Raw genomic sequence first — 23,698 nt, 5'->3', positions numbered from 1 at the left:
TCTCCTTCTGGAATTCCTATAACTCTTATATTTCCTTTCCTCATGGAGTCAGATAGTTCCCGAAGTCTTTCTTCATTCTTTTTCCTTCGTACTTCTCTTTCCTTTTCTGTTTTGGTTCTTTTTATTTCTGTGTCTTCAAGATTACTTATTCGTTCTTCCATTTCATCTATTCTGCTTTCATTGCTTTTCCCAGAGTTCTTTAGTTCCTCCATTAATTCTTTGATCTCCCGCATTTCTCTTACTTCCCTCTTTAGGGACTCAATTTCCTTCTTCTGATCTATCACTTTTTTAATCATGGCAATTTTAAATTCTCTTTCTGGAAGGCTCAGAAGTTCTTCCAAGTTGCTGTCGTTGCAATCTGGGGAGTGGTTTTCTTTTTGTGGTGTGCTTCTTTCCTGAGGAGTTTTTAGGTTGCGTGTGGTTCTTCTACTCCCTACTGTCTGTTTTCTAATTTGTCGTATGCGTTGGGACACTGTGTTGCTCGGACTGACTGACATCTTGGGTGAACTTCTCCGCTCCCCTCTGGCTCTTCCAGGAGCCATCTCTGTCTTCTGGGGGAGCTTTCTGCTGGTTTTAGGCAGTTTTTACTGAAGAAATGTCCCTGTTCTCAAATGGCGAAGCAGGATGCAGTCCCTGCGCCTCCGGTTTCAGGCACACTCTTCTGCGCACCCGGTCTGCCCCGGACGTGGGTGCCTGCTCCCTCTGTGGGCTCAGACTGCTGGTCGGAAGGGGCCTGGCGTGGAATAACTTCCCGGCTGGCCACTGGGTCCTCCAGAAACCTTCTGCCCTTTTCAAGCAGACTTAAGAAATGTCCTGTTTTATAGGGTGTTAGTGACTTTTTTTTTTCTGGTCGCTAGGTGGCGCCAGAGATCTCTCCTATTGTCCTTGGGGGGCTGTTTTTCGCCTCCCCCCACCCCGTGGGACAGAGAACAGAGCGGGAATGGTAGGGTACACCTCAACAGCTTTGGGGTGCTGTGTCTGCCTTGTGCCCCACCGTCGTGGAGAAACCACGCCCCGAATTTTCGTGCCCCGGGTCTCAGTTCAAAGCCCTCAGGTCCAGGACGCGGGCTGTAGCCCAGTTCAGTGGCGCGGGAATGGCGCCTTTTGCACCCGGCTCCCGTGCCTGGGCGCCTGGTTCCTGCTTACTCAGGGAGGGACCTTCACCTCAGTGAGGACCTCCGTGCGTCTCCCCGCAAGCCTAGGTCGTCTCCCCGCCAGCCTAGGTCACAGGCGCGGGGACCTGGGCAGCCGCGATCCCGGTCTGCACTTGCTTTTCAAGCGCGCCAGGCGCGCCGCGTTTCCCGCGCAGGCTTACCGGCAGCCCGGGCTGTGTGCGCGTCTCCCGGGGTCTTTGTTCTTCTCTAATGGCGCCCGGAGCCGTTCGCTCACCGCCGCGGCGGATCCTGCAGGGTTCGTCTCAGCTCCCGTTCACGGGGTGTGGTGGCTGCAATAGTTCCATTCCGCTCACAGTCCCGCTTGCTGCGTCGTTTGTTCTTGTCGGTTGTTTTGGTTTGTTGTTTCCTCCTCTCTGCTGGTCGGAGAGTGCCGCCTCTGTGGGCGGGGGAGGGGAGCAGGGTTCTGCGCTTCCCTCCCTTCTAGTCCTCTTTTATGGCCACTTTCTTCTTCGGGCAGTTCGCTGGCGTCACCCGTTTATCTTCCGTGTCCCAGTTCTCACTGGGACCTGCCGCTTTTCCTCCCTATTCACTTTTTTTAATGGGAGATCTTACTCGCAGCGTCTCCTCGCCGCCATGTTGCTCCGCCCCCTCCTCGGGAAATGGTTTTTAGAAACCATGTTCTGAGGTAGCAGTTGCTCATTGCAACTATAAACAAATAGTTTTATTTTGTAATGGGGGCATGGTCAGAGCAGAGGATTAGGACGAGAGCATGTGAGGAAGGGCAGATATTTAAAATTTCTAGTTCTAGCTAAAGCATCGTTTAATGATCTTTTCTTAAATGTTCCAGGACGAAATGCACTACACGTGGATGTTGATGTATCTTCTGGCTTTATTTATTGGTGTGATTTTAGCAGCTCTGTGCCATCAAATAATGCAATCCATAGAATCAAACCAGATGGGACTAATTTTACAAACATTATTACAAGTGGGATAGGAGAAAATGGAGTACGAGGTATTGCTGTGGATTGGGTAGCAGGTAAGAAGGCTGTATAGTGATTTGTGCTTTTAGACTAAGCTAAGTATTTGTTAAATTAATGATAAGGTGCTTCAACTGACAGATTCGTAACATATTATCTTACCTGCTTATTAGCATAAACAAAGCCATAAGCAAATGGCTAGAAATATTTAATTATGTGAATTTTTATGCACTTAGGTTAGCACCTAATTTCCAAGTTAGAAATATTTAAATTTTCAAAGAGAAAGGGATATTAAAGTATAATGTAAATCATAAAATGGCAATCATATATTTTAAAACAACAATTTCAGTTCCCAAATTCTTATTGCTTCCTCTTGTTGCTGTATAAAAACTTTTGATATTATATGTACTTACTCTGTTATAGTTATATGTTAACTTAGTTGTACTGATCTTGTAATTAATTTTGAATTACCTCTCGTTTTTAATGGTAACCTGAGAAACAAATGTTTCAATTTTATTATTATTTTTACAGCATACTCCCATTCTAGAAGTATAGGTATCCTGTGTATTATCAAACTTGGTAGACTCACTTAAAAATGTTAAAATGTATTTTGTAAATCTAGGTATTATAATAACAATAAATATGATATTATGATTAGATAAGGCTTTTAAATGGGATCCTAAATTCCATTCCTTATTACAGATTTATTACATTATTTTTAAGGGTATAGATAAAGCAGAGGTCAGTAATCTAAGATCTATGGGCCAATGCATCCCACTGCTATTATTGTAGGTATAGTTTTACTGGACCCATTCATTTATGTTTTGTCTATGGCTGCTTTCATGATTCATTGGCAGAGTTGAGTGCTTGTGAAAGAAACCATATTCTCTGCAAAGTCTAAAATATTTATTATCTGATCTTTCACAGAAAGTTTGCCAATCCTGTATTAAAGGACTGGAATATACATACAGTGCAGTTAGAGATGGGAAATAAAAAGAGTAGGTCAGTAACATGCTGCATATTGGCCTGATTTCTCTAGAGTTGTTTTGAATCAGATTTAGGAATAAAATAGATGGCAATTTATTGATAGCAATATTGATAGCAATATTGCTTTGATAGCAATATTGAAAGTTCAATGTCCTTGAAATCAACTTTGGATCAATCTCTACTCATTATACTATCTTCATACCATGTAACACCCGAGACCATGGACTTTTGTTTTGGTAGCTTTAGAAGGTTCATGGGGTAAAAACATCTATACTAATGAGAAAACCTAGGGGAAAAAAAATCTCACATTAATGCTAAGTACAAAGAGCACTGGATCACATTGACAAACTGAGATACTTTCGGGTCTCCCTCTTTGCTCCTTTCATCATGTTGGAGTAGAAGTTGATCATATATAATTTAGTCTTTGAAGATTTATGGTTAAACATTCAGATAGAAGACAAGTCCATTCTGAAAAAGAGATTACATTTTATTATAAATTATGTATATATTAGAATGTTTGTTGTAACTTTTTATCTGTTTTAGAAGCTAAATTCTCTTTAAATTTGAATAATCTCTTTAGTTCCTAAGAGTAAATATATATTTTCCTAAGTCTAAACTAAGACATTTATTTATCATCTTGGAAAATACGCCATATACTAACCCAAACCTCAACCGACATGTTTTGTTCTGGATTTGAAAAGATATTCTCTTTCATTCTTCTTAGTTTTCCATTTATCATTTTTCTGCAGGAAATATTTATTTTACGAATGCATTTGTGTCTGAAACACTGGTAGAAGTTCTGCGGATCAATACTACCTACCGTCGTGTTCTCCTTAAAACCACAGTGGATATGCCCAGGGCTATTGCTGTAGATCCCAAGAACAGATACCTCTTCTGGGCCGACTATGGGCAAAACCCAAAGATTGAACGTGCTTTTCTTGACTGTACTAATCGAACTGTGCTGGTGTCAGAGGGCATTGTCACACCACGGGGCTTGGCAGTGGACCTTAGCAGTGGCTATGTTTACTGGGTTGATGATACTTTAGATATAATTGCAAGGATCAATATTCAGGGAGAGGCATCGGAAGTGATTTATTATGGTAGTCGCTACCCAACTCCTTTTGGCATCACTGTTTTTGAAAATTCTATTATATGGGTAGACAGGAATTTGAAAAAAATCTTCCAAGCTAGCAAGTATCCAGGGAACACAGAGTCACCAACAGTGATAAGAGACAATATCAATTGGCTAAGAGATGTGACCATCTTTGATCAGCGTGTCCAGCCCCGGTCACCAGCTGAGGTTAACAACAACCCTTGCTTGGAAAATAATGGTGGATGCTCTCATCTCTGTTTTGCTCTTCCTGATTTGCACACCCCAAAATGTGGCTGTGCCTTTGGGAACCTGGAGGGTGATGGCAAGAGCTGTGCCATGCCAACAGACCCTTTCCTCATCTTTGCTTTGAATAATACCTTGGAAAGCTTATACTTGGACCCTGGAAACCATAATCCACCATTCCATGCTATAAGTGTGGGGAAAAATACTGTGGCCCTGGACTATGACAGTAGAAATAATAGAATCTACTTCACACAATTTTCAGACTCTGGACATGGTCAGATTTCCTATATCAGCTTGAATCCAGGATTCAGTTCTCCCACTGTCATTGTTTCAGGTATGTATACTCAGTTGCAATCTACCTTGGAAACAGGTACAATGAGATCAACATTCATGACTTACCCAGTGATTCTAAAATGCATATGGAGACTCATGCCTTTATCTGTGTGTTTGTTGGTATATGTCCAGATATAGGGATTTCTGATGGCATTGCCTTTGACTGGATCAATGGAAGAATTTATTACAGTGACTACACCAACCAGACAATTAACTCCATGGCTCCAGATGGATCTTTGCGCACTATGATAGCCCATGTTCCACGTCCAAGAGCAATTGTGTTAGATCCTTGCCGCGGGTATGCCATGGTTTTATTTATCATATTTATGTCTTCATATTTCTGTAGGGGATGGGACCTGAAATTATTTTATGTTCAAAATAGCCAGTATCTTATGGATTTGTTACACTGTAGCAACAGATTCAAAGGGTTAAAGAGCATGAGTGACTTTTCCTAGGAAGGATCTTCCTTTGATGCTATAAAGGTTGCCAGTATACAAGGGAATCAATGTTCTGACTCTTAAATCCCCTTTTGGCAAGTTATGTGGGTGAGGATGGAATAGGATTTCATTTGACATATATTTTTTAAAAGATTTATTTATTTTTATACAAGAGCTGGGGTACAGGCCAGAGGTGTGGGAGGGTGAGAGGATTCACCAGAGACAGAGCAGGGAGCAGAACAGGCAGAGGACCAAAATACACTACTGAGAGGAGCAGCAGGTGTGACAGGGAGGTCTGCCACACCATGTGGGAATCTCTCTGGCTGGCTGGGAATTGAACCCGCGCTGCAGAAGCTGCGGACAGCTTTGCAGTGCTACGCTCAACTTGCTGCACCACCGGGGAAGCCCTCATTTTACATTGTAATGTCAGTTTGCAGTTAAAGAATGCTGCTATTAGCACTGTTTACAATAGCTAAGCTTTGGAAACAACCCAAATGCCCAAAAATAGATGACTGGATCAAGAAGATGTGGTACATATATACCATGGAATATTACTCAGCATTCAAAAAAGATAAACACATGCAATTTGCAGCAACATGGATGGCGCTGGAAGGGATCATGCTCAGCGAAATAAGCCAAAAAGAAAAAGAAAAATACTGGATGGTCTCACTCATAGCAGGAATCTAGAAAACTTAAATAAGGGACCAGGAAAATGAATAACTATAAGAAAGTGAAAATCAAAATCAACAAAAAACTATGAACCAGAGACACTTTTAGGGGGGCAGGGGCGGGAGGGGAGGGATTGGGGTCAGAATGGGGGGGCTGCAATTGTATGGGGAATATAAAAATAAAATTTATTATTTAAAAAAAAAAAGAATGCTGCTATTAAATAAAAAGAATCCCGAGTTCCCTTGTGAATTAATTATGACTACTTTTGAATGACTAGGTACATGTATTGGACTGACTGGAGTACTAATGCCAAAATTGAGAGAGCCACAATGGGAGGAAACTTCCGGGAACCCATTGTGGACAGGAACCTGGTCTGGCCCAATGCCCTTACTCTGGACTTTGAAGAAGAATTTCTCTACTGGACAGATGCCAGTCGGTATGTGTCTGTGGTTGTCTGTGTTGGTTTTGATAAGAAGAATTCTTCCCTCTTTCAAAGCAGAGGCGTATTGTAATATGATAAAAATATATTATGTGAAAGCAATTTGGCTAAAATGTAGAATTAGTTTTAGACACTATATCATGGCCTGGTGAATGTAACTGTAAAAATTCATTTCTGGCATGAGAATGAATACTTACAAACTAAAATACATCTAAAGATGTATTACCAAATGAGTTCATCTCAATAATAACTATAAATATAATCTCTCAATTTGTAACCTACAGGTCCCACGTAACTACCATAAATATGAGTGACTTTTACATGCATACTGATATTTTCTCTGGACTTTAGCATTGTCATGTAAAAGCATTTTCCTTTTGTCTTTAACTTTTGTTCATCTTCTTAAATAGACTCTTTGTTCTTGAGTTAGCTTCTCAGACAATTCCATGTTTTCCTTAGAAACTTTTGTCAACTCTGATTTTATCAGCAACTTCTCCTGTAGTAATAGAGAATCATCCTAACAGAAGAGATGAGATGATTTTGTTTGTTGTGTTTGGTTTCTACATGTCAGAAATTTTAACTTTTCTTGCTCTTTCTATGATTTTGGTCTTTTGATACCGAGCACCTTACAATTTGGTGTTTTCTTTATTTCTTCATCCAAAACAAACTTTTGTATCTAAATTTGAATCGTTTTACGTAAATATCTCAGGAGTACTTGATAAATGACCAATCAAAAAAAGTCATTAAAGGAATGGGAAGGGAAAGGAATTAACATCTTACTGAGTGAATATTATGCACTAAACATCAAGTCCTTTGAATTATATGTATTATTTCATAACATTCTCCTCATTCTAATGTCAGCCTGATTAATTTTATAGGATTACTTGTAGGTTATATTAATATTTGTAGATCATTGATTCATACAAACCATTTTTTGATAAGCAAACTCAGATTTCCCATCACCAGTTAAAAACATTTGCTATTGTATGCTCTACTTGAAAAGAAAAGCTGGGGGCCTGTGTAAAGCAATGGCTAGGTCCAGACATTGGATTATTCTTTCTAGATTCCAGCTTTTTTTTGTTTTGTTTTGTTTTGTTTTTTTTTCTTAATTTTAGGCAGAAGATTGAACGCAGCACCCTAACAGGCCTGAATCGTGAGGTCATTGTCAACATAGTCTATCAGCCTATTGACTTGACTACCTATGGCCAGTTTATTTATTGGACCGACTGGAATATGAAAAAAATTTATCGAGCTAACAAATTTGATGGGTCAGATGTGACTGCGCTATCCACAACTTTTCCCTCCCAGCCTAAGGGTATTTGTGTTGTTCGGAAGGACCAACCACAGCATTGTAACAATCCTTGCGATCAGTTTAATGGTGGCTGCAGCCATATTTGTGCACCAGGTAAGACATTGCCCATGAAGAGAGAATCATGGAGAGTAATAACAATAACCGGTAGGAAGGCTGCAGGGATATTTAGCTCTAACAAAAAACAAAAATTGAAATTCTCCTTGATTTTATAGTAATTCATGAAATATATTTGGGGGGTTATATGTTGAGAGAAAGACTGACAGGAATCTTCTTAGGAAGACATTTTCAATTCTTGCTTGATGGAGGTAGAAAGAAAGATGGAGTGTGATATGTGCTTCATAGTGTGTTTTATAGAGAACTGCAGATTCAGAGGAAGAGGAAAATGTACTGTTTGCTTTGCAGATTTTACTGAGAAGGGAGAATCATTGATATTGTTTCAGTGTAGATGACAGGTAGTTTAGGATGAATTAGCTATATTTATTAGAAATTGGTGGTTGTTCTTGATGTAAAAATGACTCAAGATATTTGAAAGGTTGATGGGAAGTGTCCAAGGCTTGTCTGATTTAATATGGAAACTTGTGCCAGTGCTATTCTGGAAGAGAAAATGAATGGTTGCTACACAAATGTTTCACTTTTTTCTGGGTCTCTCTTTCTTTAGGTCCAAATGGTGCAGAGTGCCAGTGTCCACATGAGGGCCACTGGTATCTGGCCAACAACAACAAACACTGCATTAGGGACAATGGCACACGGTGTGAGACATCGAAGTTCACCTGTTTTAATGGGCGCTGCATTTCGGAACATTGGAAATGTGACAATGACAATGACTGTGGTGATGGCAGTGATGAGTTGGAAAATGTCTGTGGTGAGTTGGACTCTGCAAACTTTTGTAGGAGCTGACAGTGGGTCAGATGTGACTGCCAACTCTTTGTAGAGTTATGCTATTGTGTGAAAAGTTCTGAAATTTGTGCCTCAGAGTCTGGTTAGAACAGAAAAATGTTTACTCAGAGAATTCAGACTGCATTTCTGTTATGCTATGGACAATGATATTTTATTAGGAAGTACTCTTTTCAGTGATTGAAATAGATTTTTAAAATTAAGATGATAGAGAAATAGAGTGATTTGCTTAAAAATTTCATTTGTTAAAAAAATTGCTACATATTTTGCTTAATCTGACTAATTTTAAGTGTTATTTCACTTCACATGCAGTCCGTTTTGCAGCCCTTTTTGCCCTGGAAGGTAAACTCAAAGTGTTTCTTTTTTTTATTGTATCTTTTAAGAAATTAAGATGACACTTTAATCAAGTGGTCTTTTTTCAATATTTTTTGTTCCTCTTAGCATTCCACACCTGCCCTCCAACAGCCTTCACCTGTGCCAATGGGCGATGTGTCCAATATCATTATCGCTGTGACCACTACAATGACTGTGGTGACAACAGTGATGAAGAAGGCTGCCTGTTCAGGAGCTGTAATGCAACCTCAGAATTTACTTGCAGTAACAGGAAGTGCATACCTCTTCAATTTGTCTGCAATGGTATCAACAACTGCCATGATAATGATACTTCCGATGAAAAAAATTGCCGTAAGTTCATCTGAAGCACTTATGCTTTGGGGTCTGAAGTCTTAGGCCACAGGAGATGAAATCTTTACATAAAGACAAAGCCTTTCTGAAAAAATAAAAAGCAATAAGTATTCATCTGAGACATAAATTTCAATTTACTATATAGTCTACTAAATGATTTTTAAAAACAACTCTACCTAATATTTGAATTATTCACCAAAATTTATGAATCTATTGACTATTTTAACAATTGACTATTTTAACCTTAAGTTAGGGTGAGCCCCTTGACTCAATCGATCAACAGGAAGCCTCCCTTGTAGCAGTTTGTGTGATCAAGGAGATGACAGTCTTCCTTAATTTCAAAGATTTCTGCCATTGCTGCTTGGCAGAACTTTCCCCTCAGAACCAATCATTGGTGAAGCTGTCACGACAAGAGAGTACAATTTTTAAGGAAAAAAAAAACTATACTGATATTTCCATTTCAATTAAAAATATAGGTCTTTTTTTTTTTTTACTACTTTTATAATCTTGTCTATGGTTTCTCACAGTTGCTTACTTTATTCTAAAATAATCTTAAAATGCCTATAATATCTCACTAGGGATAGGCAGTCAAAATACTGATTTTAAAGATATTTGAATTTTTTTATGGTGTGCTATCAACTGGTTTACCTTTCACTTCATTTGTTACTATTACTAAATTTTAGGAATGCTCTCCATTATCTGTTTTTATTTGTTTTTATTAATAAAAATAATGTACAATGCTCCATAGTGAAAATTGACAATGTACATTCACAGAGGTTATCATCCTTGCTCTCTTCATGCTACTCCCTCCAGTATCAGCTGGACATCTCTCTTTTTATATAGATGTATAGACTTATGTTGAAAACTGAGTGTCATGGATCATGCCTCTGATAACTTAGAATATACCTTCCTTCTGGTGGTTTGAATTCTGCAATTTTGCTAGCATAGTCAGTTTTTCTGATATATATGTGGTGGTATGGTGGATGTGTTTTAAATATTTATCTGTTTGTCTTTTTCAAGCTGACCGTACCTGCCAGCCGGGATACTCAAAATGTCAGACTACAAATATTTGTGTTCCTCGCCTTTACCTGTGTGACGGAGACAACGACTGTGGAGATATGAGTGATGAAAGCCCCATTTTCTGCTGTAAGATAAATCTGCTTCTTTTTCTGTGGTTCCAGGCATGCATGTCTTGAGCTTATACAAAGATAAATGACCTGGGTGTTTGGGTTAATTTCAATTTGTCATCTCAAATTGACCTTATGCAATAGGTAGTTCCTTGAGGAGGTGGTAGAGGGTGTGAGATGGCCCTTCTTTCTGTTCCCTGGTTGGATGCTCAACTCCAAATATTTTTTCCATTGACCTGCTCTGATTCCTAACCTTCTATAGCCCCAGATCCACTTTTTCTTAGAGCTGAGAAAATGCATAATTTGCCTGTTAAACCCTTATATTTACTCTTTCTATGACTGTAGTAATCTTTTCATCTGAAATAATTTTTCTTTTTAAATATATTTCATTTTCAGAAACCTTTATTTCTTATTTAGCAATTTCTTCTACTTACAGCTCAAATTAAAAGGCCTTGATAGCTTTGAGACTACTAGTATAAATAGATGCATAATTGAAAAATTTAGTGGTTGCTGCCAGACAAGTCTATGGTGCAAGAGTGGAAGTCACTTGTAGTAACAGCAGCAAAAGGAAGCAGAATTCTGGATGCAGCAATGTAGAGGGACAGAATGGAGCTGGTATTGACCTTTCAGGGACCTCTACTTATCAATTTTTCCCTAGCAGATGATTAGATAACATGGGCCAAAGCAAGGGATCTATGTAAACCAGAATTGTAAGACTTGACTCTGCCTCATACTCATGTAACAAATTTGGAAAATACATCCAACTAGAACTACCTAAGGCTCTATGAGAAAAGAATGAATATTCAAACACAGGCAGAGTATCTCATTTATTCAAATTCTCATGTAATGAGGATGTATAAAGGAGAACTTTGTTAACTTTCTGCAGTCATGGTCTAATATAGCTAACTAGTCGTGTGTGTACGCTCATGTTTTCCTTTTCATGATTACTTTAATAGCATTTATTAAATTTTGTTATAGCAGAAAGTGTAGAACCAAGTCTTCAATTACATAATTTGCAATTTTATGTATTATAAAGATAGTTCTTTGGTAATTCTAATAAGTACAGTTTACATTTTGGAATTCTGGAATCTAGAAAAAATTTTGGAAAACTGGAGGAATATTGCTTTCCTTCCCTCTCTTTTATATTCCTCCCTCCCAATAGAAAGCTTATATAGAAGTCCATTACCAGGCCTCATTCTTTCTTTCTTGGCATCTTTTATCTAGTTTAGAGATATAAGTAGATTATTAAGATGAATGGGAAAAAGTTTTGCTCAAGGGTTTTATTTTCTTTCCCTCCTCCAGCCACTCACACGTGCACCAGTGATGAATTCCACTGTACAAGTGGGCGCTGTATTCCTAGCCATTGGTACTGTGATAAAAATAGAGATTGTTTTGATGGCTCCGATGAACCTGACACTTGTGGTAAGAGAATAAGTATGCATGAAAAGCTTTAGGATGCAAATAGAGAATCTCTTTCAACTACTTTAGACTAAATTCATGGCTACTGGATTATTCCCTGTTCTTGCTCTCAGCTGAGATCCTGACACCACTGAGCAGACGTTTATAGCTTCAGGAATCTGTGGGGGTTGCTGATTGAGACATGGAGCTTGCCGATTGCTGCTAAGGAAATAAGATTATGTTGGTCACACACACAATATTGTTTCTGGCCTGTTGAACCCAGTTGATTTTAATTCAGTCAGTCTGATTTGGAATTTCTAAATTTGGCTTGAGTGCTGACCCTTAGACCATGGGAGGATCCAAAAGTGATTGGAATCCCCAGATACTCGAGGAAGGGGCATATAACAGACATGTATTCTCTTTCTGTTCTGTGAGCCATCTATGAGGTAAGATTCCATGAACATCTGAGTTTCCCAGGAAGTTTCAGGGATTCTGTGTTGTATTCCTCAAGGCAGTTGTGCCTGTTTGTGTTTGGAGACTGCTATTTATCTTTTGCAAGTTCTAATTTATATTTGTGAATATTTCAGTTATAAAAATATAAAGATACAGTCTTCTCCATTGCTTTTTTTATCTGTCAGTATATCATGTTGCCATATTGGTGTCAGCAAACTATGACCATGGGCCAGCTGCCTGTATTTATAAATAAAGTTTTATTTATAAAATATTGCCACATATTATCAGTAGCTACTTTTGTGCTACAATGGCAGTGTTGGGTAGGCGTGACAGAGTACATGTGTCCTGCAAGCCTAAAATAGTTACTGTTTGCTTAAAATTTGTTTGATGCCTTTATATAGTCTCTACATGCCTTTTAAAATATCTGTATACTATTTTATCTAGTTTTTATAGTGTCATTACCTGCCTCCATTTAAGGATTGCTTTTATTTTTCCCTCTATTATTATTGCTGCAGTAATCATATATAAAACTTATTTGGGAGATTTGTTTTTTAGGACCAGTAGTATAGTTTTACAACTAAATTCAGCTATTTTCTATGCCTGTTTTCTCTTGGGTTCAAGTTTTGTGCATAATAGTTATAGGGTGGGGTTTGGAGCTCTTTGCTATGTACTCTTTCCCCAACATTAAAAAGTTTGTGATGAGCAAAGTGCACATAGAGTTTTAAGGATCAGTAAGGGAAATAGTTATGATTGATAGGTGAGTAGAATAGTGTGAGAAATTTGTTAAAAACATGAGCTAGCAATGATGGTGGGGAAAAAAACAGTAAGAGTCAAATCTCCCCATAAAGAAGGTTCCCAAATAATTTATGGAGGTACACCACCCTCAAGGATGGGGAACATAACTCCCACTCCTTAGGTAGGGGCTGGCATAATGTCTTCTCTCCAGAGGGAACAGCATGGAAAGGGGTAAAGAAAATAACTTCACAGGCAAGAAACCTGACACACTACCTCAACTGGGTGATTAAGGACAATATCAACAGTGGTAAATAATTTGATAGTTTGTATGTTTAATATGATCTGATGAAAATGGCACTTTACATGTGTGCTCAATAAAAGAAAAAAAAGATGAGCTGTTGGTTCCAATATATGAAGAATAAATATAGTCTCTAAATTTCTTCAATGGAACGAAAGTAACAGACAGTTACTTTGTTATCTAGTAAGGGGAGACAGATAACAGCAATTAGTACCCAACCAATTTTAAATAAAAATAAGCAAGACTCTATATGTGAACCTATTCTCATGTGAGAAGTATTATTTTTTAAAACATAATAAGATATATACAAAAAAGCAAAATTCTCATTTTGTTGTACTTCTTATGTCCCCTCACTTCCCAGAGATAATTGTTAGTAAGGGTGAGAGTGAGTTCTCTTACCTTATTCTCTGTATCCTGATACATATTTTTTATTATTTATTTATTTATTTATTTATTTATTTATTTATTTATTTATTTATTTATTTATTTATTTATACAAGCACTGGGTACAGCCAGAAGCGCGGGAGGGTGAGAGAATTCACCAGAGCCAGAGCGGGGAGCAGAACAGGCAGAAAGACCGAAGTACACTGCTGAGGGGAGCAGTGGGCGGCAGGAGAGGTCTGCGCGCCATGTGGGACCCTCCTCCTGTGGCTGGTGAGCAGCCGGGGATCGAACCGGCGCGTGCAGCTTCGCAGCCCAGCGCTCAACAGCTGCGCCACCAGGGAGGCCCTGTATCCTGATACATATTTTTAAGATGCAAAAAAATATTACTACATGTATTTTTTGTCCCCCCCCCCCGCAACCTTTTTAGCTTAATAACATCTTGTCAGCATGTTAGTAGATACAGATTTATCTCATGCTTTTCTCTGCTGAGTGTTATTCTAAAGTGTGGATGTTCCTTGTGTATTTTTACCCCTTTTCTGATGACATGTAGATGGTTTACATTTTTTCAATCTGAAAAATAATGTTGAGCTGAATATTCTTTGGAAACCTCTTTACATATGTGTATTTTCTGGATTTCTAGAAGTGGTATTGCTATGTGAAGGGGAGATGTGTCTTCGAAAGTCTGTGTCAATGTATCCTTCTCCCTTACTAGCTTATGAAAGGTCTTATATCTTTCTTTTTGTGATCATTGTGATCACAATGGTTAAAATTCAGTTTTCTTTTGCCATAGATTAATTTTGAGGGGTCCCTGGTGATTAGTTTAATAGGGACATATGGGGATGATTGAAGAATTTGAATCAGAGTTGGCTAATTTAAAGCATAAAAGATGATTCATCATTTACACTAAAAAGGTATTTATTGAGCATTTGTGTTCTAGACTTTTTCAGGCTATGCCAGTAAATACGACTACATGGAGTTTATTATCTAGTGAGGGGAGACAGGCAATTAATACAACAGATAAGTAAATTACATACTATGTTTAAAGTTTCTAAGTGCTATGGAGAAAAGGAAAACTTGCAGGGAAACTGGCATCAGGTATACTGTAGAGATGGCATGCCATACACAAAAGAGTTTTGGATGAAAAGTAGATTTAAAAATAGAAGTACATGAAATAGTAAATTACATTTTATATCCCCTTGGGGAAAAGACTATTACTTCTATATCATATCTGTAAGGATATATTGAACTTCATCCAAGTAACAAAAGGTAATTAGGGTTTTGCATTGTTAGTCAGCTCCTCAGTCCTTAGACCATGTTGTTAGTGGCTCAGGTCTCTTTGGAGGACTAGCATAGCTGTGTACAACTAGGTAATTCTCTGTTTTCCAGCCCTTGCTACGGCAAGTTTCTCTCAGGATTTCTGGACAGCAAACTTTCTTGTCACCAAAGTTCTTTTTCTCTTTTTCAGTGTATAGTGTTGCAACATGCTTGAGTGATGAGTTCAAGTGTGACAGTGGGAGGTGCATCCAAAGAGAATGGATCTGTGATGGTGATAATGACTGTGGGGACATGAGTGATGAGGATGAAAGACACCACTGTGGTGAGTGAAACCAATTAATTTTTCTACAGAATTACATTCCAGGGAAACTCAATAGATTTGTTTTTCTGTCTTTGGGTAGTATATTTGTCAGGCAGATTCCTTTTTAATTGAATGCTAGTGATAGAATGTTGCTTTTACTTTTTCAGTCTGGAATTGATATCATTCACTTAAATGCTTTGAAATGATGAAAAATGATTTTAATATTTATTTTTTTCTTTTGCATTTAGCTAATGGAAATAACATCTTACATTTTTGAGAAGATAAAGAGAATTCAGTTGACCACTCTTAATATCCACTTTAACAGTGTAGCAATTAACTGTCTCCATTTTTTTCTGTTACCTTAGAACAACTATTATTTAGGGAAATGGGTTGGAGGAGGGTTAATCCTTTTAAATGAATTATGGAACAGACTACAAAACATTTTCCATTACCAGCAGAGTGTGGAACTCTTACCAAAGGTGTCTTAGAAAAGCATCCTTCCCTGGTAGAACAATAAAAGTAATGGCTTCCTGATATTTGCATTTGATCATAACCTCATGTGGCAGTGACTGTGGGGTGGTCCACAGCTGTACATTCACTATCCTCTGAAATGGGTAGCTAGCAACACAAACATGGACTGCTGCTTGCACTTCATTTGTCTTCTGTTCATCCATATGAAACTGGATAAAATACCTGTCCTTTCATTCTCTAGGCACTGACGATTATATGTTAGCATCTCATCTTTTTCCTAACAATGTGGTGGTTTCTGAAAACTCTCATTAACGTATACATCTCCTATATACCTTAATTCTTTTTTGGGGGTGGTAGCTATAATATAGGTAAAAGCGTCCTAAAGTTGAAGGAAAAAACCCCGACTCTTTAGAGTTCTGTGACTTTGAACCATCTAATTAAGCATTTTGAGTTTCAATTTTCTCATCTATTATGCTGGCAATAAAAATCTGCCTTACATTGTGTTCTTGTGATTAAGCTTTGTAAACTAAACATTGTTACCAAATATAAAGCATTTGTGATATCCAATTAACAAAATGGGAATAGTTTTTGAAGCCCTGAGGGAAAAATATGATCTTATTTTGGAATGGTGAAAAACTCAGGGTTTTATTATGCCTATTTGTTCTGAAAAAATTAAGGTACAAAGCACTTGATATAGAATTTTTGGATTATTTCCTGTTATAATCTATTATCACAGTAATGTGACTTGTCTATTTTCCCCATATTTCCTTTAATTTTTTTGATTGTTAAATGACACTTACCAAGAGAAATAATGATTCAGCATGATCCTGACTGCTAGAATGTTTCTGATTCTGTGTGCTTCCTTTCAGAGAGTTACACCTGCTCAGGCTCTTCGTTTCTGTGTGTCAATAGTGTGCCTCCATCCAGGAGGTGCATCCCCCTGTCCTGGGTCTGTGATGGTGATGTGGACTGTGCTGATGGCTATGATGAGCATCAGAACTGCACTCGGAGATCCTGCTCTGAAAATGAATTCACTTGTAATAATGGACTGTGTATCCCAAGTGTGTTCAGGTGAATTGGGAATTAAAATATTTCCCATCAAATCTCAAAAATCCATGGAACAGTACTTATCAATTATGGGTGGTAATGCAGTGCCTAGAGCCAGTGATACTTTTAATGTACAGTGTGGTCACTAAATATAATTTTTAGCAATTTTTTGAAGGCTGCAGTCCATGAAGGCAGATGTGCCTAAGGCTCATAAAGTGCATAATGTGACCTTGCACAGAAGACCAAGAAGATAAAGTGGACTTAATAGATGAATGTTCTTTCTTGAAGCAGATGCCCCTTTTGATTTTCCACTTAGGGTAGACACATGGGTACAAGAAATCCCTCACTGTCCTCTCTTGGCTGTAAGAAAGATAATAGTGCAAGCATGATGATAAAGTTTGGAAATTAGGCTCAGAGTCAATAGAAGTAGGTGAGGTGCTAAAAGATGTAAAATGCTATTGAGCATTCACAGGAATGGCAGGAGGATCATAATGTTTTGAGAGAGAGAGAAGTTGGAAATATGGATTTTTATATAAATATTCTGATTTTAAATGCCAGAACCAAATTTTAAAATTCTAGATAAATGTGAGCATCAAACAGACTCAGCCCATAGCCTGCCAGTTGGGAAACCTCTTCTGTAGTATTATGTTTGATTTCTTGTCATTTTCTGCATATGGACCATTTTTAAAGGTTTAAACATTTTAGGTGTTCCACCTTCTCATTATCTCCACTTGGCAACTTTTTGGATATATGGGGAAGTAGAGAAAGAAACAGCAATGTGTAGTTTTCAATCCTAAAGGATTTGGAGAGTAGTAAAAGATAAGTTTGCTATGGTAGGTCTTCCTGAGGTGAAAATGTGTAGCTGGCATTTGGATACATGGAACTGGAGCCAAGCAGAGACATTGCATCTGCTCAATATGTGCATATTGAGAGCAGCAAAAACCGTCAACATACAGATGGCTATGGAAGGTGACATAGAAAATAAATGAAGCAGGTACAAGATGGGAGCAGCAGAGGTTCTGGGATCATTTGCTTAGGGCAGGCAGTCCCTTGATAGGCCCTGAGGGGCTGCTGCAATACAGTGTGGTGCAAAATGGTGTGTTCATGATGGTGGCCCAGCCAGAGAAGGCGAAGTCACATCCTGCGAAAGGAATAGGTAGTTAACATTAAACAAAACAAAACAAAAATTAGTGATTAGGAAGGTAGATACATGTTATCTAGAAAATATGCTTTTGTGGGATGACTTAGCACCCAAAAAGGCCCAAGTAGACATTGGTGAAAGGTGGTAGTTTGCATATTGAAACCCTGAAGACATTCAGGAGATACACTTGTCTCCTTTTGTAGTGAAGTTGTATGTAAATATACTTTGTCTATGTTTAACTGATATTAATGCGATATGTAGATTTTTATATTTTGTAAGTTAAAGTGAAAAAATTTTATCTAATTTTTTTTCCCACTTAAGAGATTTATTATGATATACTGCTATATGGTGCTTTTGAATTTAGTATATAGTATCATTCCTGAGTATTGTCTGGAAACCTAGGCTTCTAGGGCATAGAATAATTAACTGATTTCTCTTTCCTTCCTTTGTTCTTTCATTCCTTCCTTTCTCTTGCTCTCTACCACCACTCCCTTTTCTTTTTGCTGAGCTTTCTTAATTGCTTTAGCCAAGGGCTATTGCAGAAGTGAAAAAATATTGTTAGTCTAGAAATATGAGCTATAAGACTTAAAATATCTACAAATTCTGTTTTCCCAAAGTGCCAATAGCCTCCAGCAAGTGTGCTGTGAATGTGCATACTCTTGCCCAGTTGACAGAAGGTGTGGTCCCTTGGTACAGTGGCACAAGGGATCATTTTTCTATTGACTTTTTTTCTCTTGACTCTTTCCTGATGCTGCTGAAGAACCTGGGTAAAACAGATGTGAGCAACTTGCTGGAATACTGACATTCAATTGTGTCTAAAAACGTGGTGATTTGCTTGCTTAACTAACTTGTTTTTCCTCTTGGTCTGGCTCTGAACTAAAGGAAAGAAAAAATTGGTGTCTCAAATCATTTGGAAATGAGTTAAATATCTCCCAGGAGATCAAATGGGGCTAAGCCAGCTTGCTTTGATTACAGCTATCTTTATAATTACATACATACGTTTTTGTATAAAGCACATTGGCAGTGCCCTAGGTTTGTGGAATGCCTTGCTGATTAGCATTCTTGACTATAGATCAATTGTGAAGTTAACCACATTCACTTTTAACATCTTTTAATGCTGTGTCTCCAGTTCCTACACCCTCTGTGTAATTTTTTTCATGATTTGTCATTAGCTTTGCCAATCCTCATTCAAGATTTCTTTATCCTTATGATGATGTTTGATACTATCATGAAGATCCTCTTCCATAATCATTGTCTTTCATGGGCTCTTGGAATATTGTGGAAAAGAAAGACAAACCTGACTCACAGAATTTCAGGAAACTATATTGTCTGGGAATGTTTGGTCCCAAAACAGCTTCTAAGACTCTGAAGTGCCTTCTCTCTTTGACAATATTCTGTGCTAATAGTTTCCTCTCCTTCTCAGCATCATAGCAACTCATATCTCATGGTAGCAGGAGAATCATAATAAAAGAGGGAAGAAATGGGACTGCCTATGTAAACAATACTTGATATGAAGATATATGTTCTTAGAGGACACCTCTAATAGTCTTATCATTTATAATTTGTAGTGCTCACCCTTGGGTAAGGGCTCTTTGGCCATAAGGCTACCCAAGACATTGCCTGTGCAATGAGTTTTCTCATTGTCTGATGTATAGACTTGATGAACACCAAAATTATAAAAGTATATTTAATTAATTCATTGGGAAAAATGAATCTTATTGTATATAATGACTCTAGACCCACATTTCTAAAGTGGCAGCCAGAACCTGGGGGTGCTAAATATTTGATTCTTCTAGGGATGAAGATTCTGGGGGAGAGAGTACTGAAGGCACTGGTGGTTGAAATGGTCAATTTGGCATTCAGAGGCAGAAACAAATCCCTCAGTATGTGATAGTTGAGCATTGTTGTCAACCTTTCAAGTGTGGTACTGGGTCTCTCAATACAGGTGTGACCGGCGCAATGACTGTGGGGACTCCAGTGATGAAAGGGGGTGCTCATATCCGACCTGCAGGGAAAATGAATTTACCTGTCAGAATGGGCTCTGCATTTATAAGGGCTATGTCTGTGATCTGGATAATGATTGTGGAGATAACTCTGATGAGCTGCATGACCTGTGCCACACCCCAGAAACCACATGCCCCCCTCATCAGTTCAAGTGTAATAATGGGAACTGCATTGAGATGGTGAAAGTCTGCAACCTCCAAGATGACTGTTTAGACAATAGTGATGAGAAAGGATGTGGTGAGTATAATAGAACATTTGGGAAGAATGGGGAGACTGAATGTGGATTCTCAACCCTTCTCAGCCCATGCTGTAAATACAGTATTACCAGAAAATTACTATTGCTTGTCTACCAAAGGCAACAATTTCTTGGTAAGGTCAGTACACAAACATTATTATTATTAATTACTCAGGCTGTCATTGGAGAACAGGAGATGAAAATTTCAGGTCATTAGTACCTGAAAACATTGTTAAATAAGGCAAATAATGTTAATTATCTTTGAACCCTTGGAACCACTTGTTTCCTGAACAGTCCCTCTACTAGAATTCCTTAGCCTGTTCTTCATTTTCACACTTATGTGATTGAAGGGAAGGGTTTTAACCCCCCTCATTCATTCCCACAAGTAGACAATGGAGAATTTATAAAATATAGAATTAATAAGAATATGTTCTCTTCACTGTGTAGATACTTTTCATTTTTCATAGGAGCAGCCACAGTATACCCAATAGAGTGCTGGTCAATTCATCCTATCTTGAGAGAGCCAAATACGTGGTTTCTCCCAGCCCTTTGTTCAGAGATGTCCCCTGGTAGTCTGAGTGTGGCCGCTGCGTGAGTAGTCATACACCACTGACATGGAAGATGCTGCAAATCAGGACATTATTTATCCCAGAGACCTGTTTTGCGAGTACACTAATGACCAGACTCTTCTGTTCTCCATTCTTCTATCTCTTGCCATTGTACTTTTAAAATTATTGGTAAAACCAAGGTTGGCCAGTATAGGATTAGAAGTCAAACTCAAGCTTGCTAGTTGTATTAATTGTTAAAACCACCAGTGAAAGATTAAGTTGAGAAGGAAATTAAAAAGTAGTGACTTTGGGCCTCCCCGGTGGCGCAGCGGTTGAGCGCTGGGTTGCGAAGCTTCCCGCGGCCTCTGCGGCGCCGGTTCGATCCCCGGCTGCTCCCCGGCCACTGGAGGAGGGTCCCACATGGCGCGCAGACCTCTCCTGCCGCCCGCTGCTCCCCTCAGCAGTGTACTTCGGTCCTTCTGCCTGCTCTGCTCCCCTCTCTTGCTCTGGTGAATTCTCTCACCCTCCCGCGCTTCTGACTCTACCCAGTGCATGTACAAACAAACAAACAAATAAATAAATAAAAATACATGCCTCTTTAAAAAAAATAAAAATAAAACCTAGGGTGCAGACAGTGAGAGATTAAAAAAAAAAAAAAAGTAGTGACTTTTATAATCTATAGCTTGTAGAAGTCCCTTATGGTCTGCCTTCTTTTTGCATGACTAATGAAAAATTGGAGCTCTCTGGTGGAAATGTTAATGTTAGATGATGATGGTGACTCCATTGCTGACATTTTAGATTCTCTAATAGTTGTCTTTTATCTACAGGCGTTAATGAATGTGATGACCTTTCACTCAGTGGCTGTGACCAAAACTGCACAGACACCCTCACCAGCTTCTATTGTTCTTGTCGCCCTGGTTACAAGCTTCTGTCTGATCAGCGCAGTTGTGAGGATATTGATGAATGCCAAGAGACGCCCTTTGTCTGTAGCCAGAAATGTGAGAATGTCATGGGCTCTTACATCTGTAAGTGTGCCCCAGGCTACATCCGAGAACCAGATGGAAAGAGTTGTCGGCAGAACAGTAACATTGAGCCCTATCTCATTTTTAGCAACCGTTACTATTTGAGAAATCTAACTACAGATGGCCATTTTTACTCCCTCATTTTGCAAGGACTGGGCAATGCTGTGGCACTGGATTTTGACCGGGTAGAAAAGAGATTGTACTGGATTGATGCAGAGAAAAAAGTCATTGAGAGAATGTTTTTGAATAAGACAAGTAGGGAGGTGGTTATAAACCACAATCTACCAGCTGCAGAAGGACTGGCAGTAGACTGGGTTGCCAGGTAAGAAAACACTGAAAAACATTTTGAAAGTTAAGTTTTTTTAAAGGCATTCAAACCATGTTTTCATTGTCATAAGGCATTGATCTTTTTAACTTGTTTTAATATGTGAATACACTTAAATGCATTTTTTTTTTCCTGATACATACCTACTACTCAAACCAGATACCACAGAACCAAAAGTCTAGTGAATCAAAGAATTCATAGTACCATTTGTATGGGGAGGGGGATCACAAGGGAAAAAAGAACTCTACTAATTGGTGGCCACTCAATTAACTGGAGAAGATATTAATGGGTGATTCATGGATTTTTGGTGCATTTAATTTTTAAAATTGCTTACTATGCTATGTCAGGCATGACTAAGCGTCTAGAGTTAAGCAAGACAGACATAATCCCTGCTGTCTTGGAGCTCACAGACTTGTTTATAAGGCTCTAGTCATTCCCAGCATGCGATGGCCATGAAATAAAGAATGAATAACCTGAAACTCTTTTGTTTTGAGTGTTTTTAAGAAAGGCCTGTGATATTTTAACTAAATTTTACCAGATCAACCACACTTCTTAACATCTCTATTGAATAGTGAGTAGACCAGATACTCGGTAGTAAAAAGTAGTTGACTTTATGGTTAACAGATGTGAAGCTCAGGCACTTGGACTGTAAATATTATTGCTGTTATCAGCCTGGACTTCCAGAGAGCTCTTCTCATTTTCCCTGTTTGATTATCTTAAGGGTAAAGATCCTAAAATGGCAGGGGATGAGGGGTGTGGCTCTAGAGTTTTACCAATCACCTGATTAGCTTATCGGCCATGGGTGCTCAATAAGTAAGTGCTTGCTGAATAATAAACACTGACTATATGACTAAAGGTATTGTATATATAGTGGCTGTACTCAGTGTCAAAGCAGAAATTTCTGATTTGTCGGAACAGAACTAAATGCAGCACTGCTCCTATCTCATCCTTTGCCCTAGTGAAAGGAAAAAAATAATTTAACTCTGAGATATTGTCATTTAGCCCTCTCCCCCACAAACTGGTAGGATGATATTATCCCCGGGTTTCAGTTATTTCCCTCTTGTTAACTGAAAATAGTCTCTCAATAGATAAAGAGTTTATTAGAGAATGAAAGCAAGGATTTGTTATTATTGCTATCCTTAGACACTAAAATTATGGACTCCAAACTTGTAGCCATCTCATTCACTGGGATTTACCCAACTGAATTACTTATGCATTCTCATTCTCAAGCCTAAAAAAATGCAACTCTCCTAATAGTTGAATATTCCGATACCTACGATGGTAGGATTAAGGATTCCTTCTTGCAAGGAGACATTCCAGCCTTTTGCAAAGGAAATCATTTTCCTTGCAGTTGGAATTGACCACTAGATCCTAAATGACACTGAATTCTAGGGGCATTGAACCATTTGGATCATTATAGAAGCTTTAAGATTCTGATGAAAACCATGGATCCCTTGCTGGTTAAAAGCACTTAACATATTTTACATTCAGTTTTAGAGGATTCACATCCCCAAAACCTGGCTATCCTGATGTCAGGGTAAGAACCCTAAGTTAGGAGCCCTTGTCATATGGAAAATAAATGGATATTGAATAGCACTATATATAGAGAGCTGAAATATCTCTGAGCTAGGAGTTTCTAAAACTTCATAAGTTTAAGTAAGATGGCATAGGGTAAGAAATTTGCTTTGCCAGTCTAATATGACAGGGCCACAGAGAAGAAAGGTTTTTCTACCTTAAGGATGTCATCTTTC

At 38.4% G+C, this 23,698-nt stretch overlaps 1 protein-coding gene across 1 annotated transcript in view; it reads left to right on the top strand.

The window, feature by feature from the left end:
- Positions 1-23,698, top strand: part of LRP2 (LDL receptor related protein 2) — a 190,065-nt gene that overhangs the window by 123,629 nt on the left and 42,738 nt on the right. Inside the window, exons 38-50 of the mRNA XM_037523480.2 lie at positions 1,963-2,151; positions 3,829-4,749; positions 4,881-5,046; positions 6,132-6,290; positions 7,409-7,698; positions 8,264-8,467; positions 8,941-9,183; positions 10,204-10,329; positions 11,613-11,732; positions 15,044-15,175; positions 16,495-16,696; positions 19,759-20,054; positions 21,428-21,944. Coding sequence (XP_037379377.1) covers positions 1,963-2,151; positions 3,829-4,749; positions 4,881-5,046; positions 6,132-6,290; positions 7,409-7,698; positions 8,264-8,467; positions 8,941-9,183; positions 10,204-10,329; positions 11,613-11,732; positions 15,044-15,175; positions 16,495-16,696; positions 19,759-20,054; positions 21,428-21,944 — 3,565 coding nt within the window. The remainder of the gene's footprint in view (positions 1-1,962; positions 2,152-3,828; positions 4,750-4,880; positions 5,047-6,131; positions 6,291-7,408; positions 7,699-8,263; positions 8,468-8,940; positions 9,184-10,203; positions 10,330-11,612; positions 11,733-15,043; positions 15,176-16,494; positions 16,697-19,758; positions 20,055-21,427; positions 21,945-23,698) is intronic.

Source organism: Talpa occidentalis, unplaced genomic scaffold, assembly GCF_014898055.3.
Source record: "Talpa occidentalis isolate TD23 unplaced genomic scaffold, MPIMG_talOcc4v2.1 talOcc4.3, whole genome shotgun sequence".
NCBI classification, from domain to species: Eukaryota; Metazoa; Chordata; class Mammalia; order Eulipotyphla; family Talpidae; genus Talpa; species Talpa occidentalis.
Note: the sequence above shows the minus strand (reverse complement) of the source record. Positions and strands in the feature narration are given on the sequence as shown.